The 6,999-nt window shown below is 40.1% G+C and overlaps 1 protein-coding gene across 1 annotated transcript in view; it reads left to right on the forward strand.

The window, feature by feature from the left end:
• Positions 1-3,057, forward strand: part of mgp (matrix Gla protein) — a 4,757-nt gene extending 1,700 nt beyond the window's left edge. The window contains exons 2-5 of the mRNA XM_060865287.1: positions 1,216-1,285; positions 1,401-1,430; positions 1,847-1,922; positions 2,219-3,057. Of these exons, the coding sequence (XP_060721270.1) occupies positions 1,225-1,285; positions 1,401-1,430; positions 1,847-1,922; positions 2,219-2,360 (309 nt within the window). The 5' untranslated portion in view covers positions 1,216-1,224 and the 3' untranslated portion in view covers positions 2,361-3,057. The remainder of the gene's footprint in view (positions 1-1,215; positions 1,286-1,400; positions 1,431-1,846; positions 1,923-2,218) is intronic.
• Positions 3,058-6,999: the final 3,942 nt, after the last annotated feature.

Consider the following 6,999-nt stretch of genomic DNA (forward strand, 5'->3'; position numbering starts at 1 on the left):
CCTATTCACTAACCCTTATTCACTAACCCCTATTCACTAACCCTTATTCACTAACCCCTATTCACTAACCCTTATTCACTAACCCCTATTCACTAACCCTTATTCACTAACCCCTAGTCACTAACCCCTATTCACTAACCCCTAATCACTAACCCCTATTCACTAACCCTTATTCACTAACCCCTATTCACTAACCCTTATTCACTAACCCCTAGTCACTAACCCCTATTCACTAACCCCTAATCACTAACCCCTATTCACTAACCCTTATTTACTAACCCCTATTCACTAACCCCTAATCACTAACCCCTATTCACTAACCCTTATTTACTAACCCCTAATCACTAACCCCTATTCACTAACCCTTATTCACTAACCCCTATTCACTAACCCTTATTTACTAACCCCTATTCACTAACCCCTAATCACTAACCCTTATTCACTAACCCTTATTCACTAACCCCTAATCACTAACCCTTATTCACTAACCCTTATTTACTAACCCCTAGTCACTAACCCTTATTCACTAACCCTTATTCACTAACCCCTATTCACTAACCCCTATTCACTAACCCTTATTTACTAACCCCTAATCACTAACCCCTATTCACTAACCCTTATTCACTAACCCCTATTCACTAACCCTTATTTACTAACCCCTATTCACTAACCCCTAATCACTAACCCTTATTCACTAACCCTTATTCACTAACCCCTAATCACTAACCCTTATTCACTAACCCTTATTTACTAACCCCTAGTCACTAACCCTTATTCACTAACCCTTATTCACTAACCCCTATTCACTAACCCCTATTCACTAACCCTTATTTACTAACCCCTAATCACTAACCCTTATTCACTAAACCCTAATCACTAACCCCTATTCACTAACCCTTATTTACTAACCCCTAATCACTAACCCCTATTCACTAACCCTTATTCACTAACCCCTATTCACTAACCCTTATTTACTAACCCCTATTCACTAACCCCTAATCACTAACCCTTATTCACTAACCCTTATTCACTAACCCCTATTCACTAACCCTTATTCTCTAACACATAGATTTCTCACCTCCTAAATTTTGTTGTCTCTTCGATCTCAAAACTGGGACAAATAGATTGCAGTTCTGCTTCAAACATGTCATCAAACATATATAAGAATTTAAAATAAATCTTAATTAACTCCTAAAAACTTTTTCTATGTTTCAGGTGACGACCATGCGATCGCTTCTTAGGTGTGTGACTCTGTGCGTCGCCCTCGTGGTCACAATGTGCTATGGTTTGTATTCAGTAACAGTGTTTACACACACACACACACACACACACACACACTCACACACACACACACACACACACACACACTCCTAATAGTCTCTCTTCGTATCTCTCTACAGACTCTGAGGAGAGTAATGAGTCTTATGAAGGTAAATAATAACTTCTACGTTTTTACTTTCTGTTTAACAAAGCATGTGTTTGTGAGAAAAACAAAGAAAATACCCGATCTTGAGCACTAAACTAAGAGCACTAAACATTCGCTACGGTTTCACGATTAACCTCTAGATTATGGAGGAAATGTGATCATCATCCTGGGTTCCAGCATCCTGTGGTGTTTCTATACACTTTTAGGTGTTTGTCTAAATGAAGCTCATTGTTCATTTCAGATTTTTTATTTTATTAACACATTTCCACCGGAAACTAATAACAGTTAGCAATGTCACATAATGAGAAACTGACCAACGAGTCTGAATAATGGTGGAATCGTCATGACAACATCTGTATAGTTAGATACCAATCGCAGGATCCATCCTGACTGGTGTGTGTGTGTGTGTGTGTGTAACAGACATGTTTGTGAACCGCTACAGAGCAAACACTTTCATTAAGGTTCCTGGACACAACAACTACCAATGGCAAAAACGGTAAAAACACAAATACACACATACACACAAACACACACACATACACACACATACACACATTGCACACATGCACACAAACACACACACATACACACAATCACACACACATACGCACATACACACACACAAACACACACACATATACACACACATACACACACACAAACACACACACATACACACAAACACACACACATACACACAAACACACACATACACACATGCACACATACACATTAATAGACACACATTGGAGCATATTTTCTGTCTCTCACAACAGTATTGTTGTTTTTCAGTTACAAGTCTCCGGCTGAACGGCAATCTGAGATTTGTGAGAATCACTTTCATTGTCGAATGTTGGCTTATCGCTACGGCCCCCAGACAGCCTATCAGAAGTATTTCGGTGGTCGAAAGGTTAACAACGGCCTACGCTACTGAGCAGACCTGCACACTGTGGGTCAATGAACCATCACACTGTGGGACGTTTAACATGATATCTGCGTAATCAAACCCAGCTTCTCAACATTCACTGTTTTATTTGTGTATCTCTGATTACAGGTTACAGGTCTGACTCAGGTTAAATCAAATGAACTAAACAAACATAAGGTGATAGAAATGACCTCGATAAGATTTATTAATCATGAACAACTGAATCAGGCCACAAGGGAGAAAAGAATATTACATTTTTGTTGTAATGTGAACACAATCTAGTTTAAAATGGAAACCAGTCAGTAAACTGAATCTGATCAGTTTATCAGCCGTGACCCGATCATTCAGTTTTTTTGTTTAGAACACAAATCAAACAAAATGAAATCTAACATTTTTATTAATTATTAAATTAAATCAGACTAAACCAAATTCAGCTAAAGTGAATCTGATTAAACCAGATCAGAATTATTGTTTGTGTAATCAAATATTTATCTAATATTATTTTCTGATGTAATCTTTGCTGTATTTCTGTCTTTCTACTTACCTACCTACACACACACACCCACACCCACACACACACACACACACACACACACACACACTCATTATCCTCATAGATGTTACCTCACATGCTTTCACGCATAATTACGGCTGTTTTTAAAATAATAATAATAAAAAAATATGAAATAAAATGTTCATCACAAAAGTCTGTTTTTCATTTTGGATTTGAAACACAGTTTAACTGCGACTCCGACTGCAGGTTACATCAGCAGCTCCTGTTTGTTTATCTAAAATAAACAAACAATTAAACAAATGAATAAATGAATCAGTTAAATATCTAAATACTACATCGATTGTGTTGTAGCACTGTTGTAATGATGGAGTTCAGGAATCCATGTGTGGGACGACAAAGAGCTTTATTAAGGAAGCAGGAAAACAGATCCGTATCGTAAGGCAGAGAAAAACATGCATTAAGGTCAATAAACACACACTTGGAACACACAAAGTGATGAGACTCCGTGAAGTTAGTGTTCCAGAGCCCGACCCCTGTGGAGGGGCCAGGGTTGTTCTAACACCTGTGTGTCTGTACAAATGAGTAATGGTGTTTCATCTTACACAAAACTACTAATCTGAGCTGTAAAACTGTTTTAGAGGCTCAGGTGAAGTTTATTAGAGGAAGATGATCGGTTTGTTGTGACATTTATTATTGACTGCAGGACAGATTTCTTCAGTAAACCAGCGGCTCTGATGTCTGATGTTAGTTAGTTCGTTAGTGAGGTTTAGAACATGATGAACGCTGATCCCTGGCTGTTGTGTTGTTATACGTGTGTAAGTGTAAGTGGTCACAGATACACTACAGTGATTACACACTCAGATATTTAACATTCTGTGTCTTTTAACAATAAAGTTTCATATGATCTTTAATGTGATGGATTTGTATTCAGTCTTAAATCTGGAAAAAAAACACCTCATTATTCATTATTTATTATTAGTTTATAAAGAATATTAAATACATATTTAGCACAAGACTGTGTGTGTCTGTGAGGTGTGTGTGTGTGAGGTGTGTGTGTCTGTGAGGTGTGTGTGAGGTGTGTGTGTGTCTGTGAGGTGTGTGTGTCTGTGAGGTGTGTGTGTGCGTGTGTGTGTCTGTGAGGTGTGTGTGAGGTGTGTGTGTGTCTGTAAGGTGTGTGTGGGTACGTGAGGTGTGTGTGTCTGTGAGGTGTGTGTGTGCGTGTGTGTGTGTGAGGTGTGTGTGTCTGTGAGGTGTGTGTGAGGTGTGTGTGTCTGTGAGGTGTGTGTGTGTGTGTGTGTGTCTGTGAGGTGTGTGTGTCTGTGAGGTATGTGTGTCTGTGAGGTGTGTGTGTCTGTGAGTTGTGTGTGTGTGTCTGTGAGGTGTGTGTGTCTGTGAGGTGTGTGTGAGTGTGTGTGTGAGGTGTTTGTGTGTCTGTGAGGTGTGTGTGTGTGTGTGTGTGTGTGTGAGGTGTTTGTGTGTGTGAGGTGTGTGTGTCTTTAATGTGTGTGTGAGTGTGTGTTGGGGGGTCACCTGCTGGGGTGACACAGTATCTCTCTGTTATTTTTCTCGCTGCATGATTATGAAGTTGTTGATGAAGTTTTGTTGGTCTGTGAACTGGTCGAATTCAGACGGTTAAATTACACAGCGTAGGTCCAAACACTCACACTGTGTCTCCGGGAATAGACTGAAGCCCAGTGCTGCGTTTGGGACACAGACGTGTCAGATAAGTTTCAGCCCAAAGGTAGTAAACTACACAATTACACACACTACACAATTACACACACTACACAAATACACACAATACACAATTACACACACTACACAATTACACACACTACACAATTACACACAATACACACTTACACACGATACACAATTTCACACACTACACACTTACACACAATACACAGTTCCACACACTACACAGTTACACACAATACACAATAACACATACTACACAGTTCCACACACACGGTTACACACAATACACAATAACACACACTACACAGTTACACACAATACACAATAACACACACTACACTGTTCTACACAATACACAATAACACACTACACAGTTACACACAATACACAATAACACACACTACACAGTTTCACACAATACACAGTTTCACACAATACACAATAATGCACACTACACAGTTACACACACTACACAATGCAATGCACAATAACACACACTACACAGTTACACACACTACCCAATAACACACACAAACAGTTAAAAACAATACACAATAACACACACTACACAGTTAAACACAATACACAATAAAACACACTACACAGTTACACACACTACACAGTTCTACACAATACACAATAACACACACTACACAGTTCTACACAATACACAATAACACACACTACACAGTTAAAAACAATACACAATAACACACACTACACAGTTAAAAACAATACACAATAACACACACTACACAGTTCTACACAATACACAATAACACACACTACACAGTTAAAAACAATACACAATAACACACACTACACAGTTCTACACAATACACAATAACACACACTACACAGTTAAAAACAATACACAATAACACACACTACACAGTTAAAAACAATACACAATAACACACACTACACAGGTGCATACACTACTCAATACACAGGTACACACACTATAAAGTTACACACACTACACAATTCTACAAATATCATCAGGTTCTCATCGTGTAGACTCAATAAAGGACAAGCTGAAGAGTCAGCACCTCAGTCCACACCACAAATCACACCACTGAGTTAAATCAAGAATCTCACATGCAGAAATTATACACAAGCCCAGAGTGTGTGTGTGTGTGTGTGTGTGTGTGTGTGTGTGTGTGTGTGTGTGTGTGTGTGTGTGTGTGTGTGTGTGCATCCTGTCTTATTGAGTTAAGAATGTGGATGCTGTATGGCAGGTCAATAAAATCTAGTCCCAGCTTTAGAAGAAATTAAATCTTTATACACTTCTGTGGCCACAGACTTCAGGATCTTGAAAGCTGCAATCTGATTGGCTGTTGGCGTTGTGTATATGAACTTATAAACATGTTACAACAACATGGTCATAATTCTGTCTTTATTTTTAAACAGTTTCTTCGTACATCCTCACTCCAGTCCCTTTAACCCAGAGGCCAAAATTCTGTAAAAGTCTGGGTAAAGAAATAACATCAGAAAAATATGTTATGAATTTAATACTGAGATAATAAACACTAATATTTGTTGATTTGTGTTTTAAAGTGTTTTTATGATTGTTGTTGTTGTTGTTGTTGTTGTTGTTGTGTGTGTTGTTTCTAAACAAGTATTGTTTGTTAATCAGACCAGTAAATGACCTGACGTCTCTTGCCCTGTGGCGAGTCTCTGATCTGGAGCTGGATCCTGTTTAGTGGTTTTCAGTATGTTGACTTTCCTGAAGTATTTTTGGTCTGTATGAGGACTCGAGTCACCAGTTAACTTCAGCAATAAAACACAATATATATACTGTGTGTGTGTGTGTGTGTGTGTGTGTGTGTGTGTGTGTGTGTGTGTGTGTGTGTGTGTGTCACTCACTCTCTCTCTCCCCCTTCTCTCTTTCTGTCTGTCGCTCTCTCAGCCCCCTCCCCGCCTCTCTTTCTCTCTCTGTCTCTGTCTCTGTCTCTCTCTCTCTCTCCCCCTCTCTCTCTATCTGTCCCCCCCTCTCTCTCAGCCCCCCTCTCTGTCTCTCTCCCCCCTTTTCTCTCTCTCTCTCTCTCTCTCTCTCTCTCTCTCTCTCTCTCTCTCTCTCCCCCTCTCTCTCTATCTGTCCCCCCCTCTCTCTCAGCCCCCCTCTCTGTCTCTCTCCCCCCTTTTCTCTCTCTCTCTCTCTCTCTCTCTCTCTCTCTCTCTCTCTCTCTCTCTCTCTCTCTCTCTCTCTCCCTCTCCCTCTCTCTCTCTATCTGTCCCCCCCCTCTCAGTCTCTCTCCCCCCTTTTCTCTCTCTCTCTCTCTCTCTCTCTCTCTCTCTCTCTCTCTCTCTCTCCCCCTCTCTCTGTCTGTCCCTCGCTCCCCTCTCTCAGTCCCACTCCCCCCCTCTGTAGCCGCTAGGCGGCGCTGTACTCCTGGTAACAGTTAATGTTATAAAACGTCCATCACCGAA

Source organism: Tachysurus vachellii, chromosome 3 (genome assembly GCF_030014155.1).
Source record: "Tachysurus vachellii isolate PV-2020 chromosome 3, HZAU_Pvac_v1, whole genome shotgun sequence".
NCBI classification, from domain to species: Eukaryota; Metazoa; Chordata; class Actinopteri; order Siluriformes; family Bagridae; genus Tachysurus; species Tachysurus vachellii.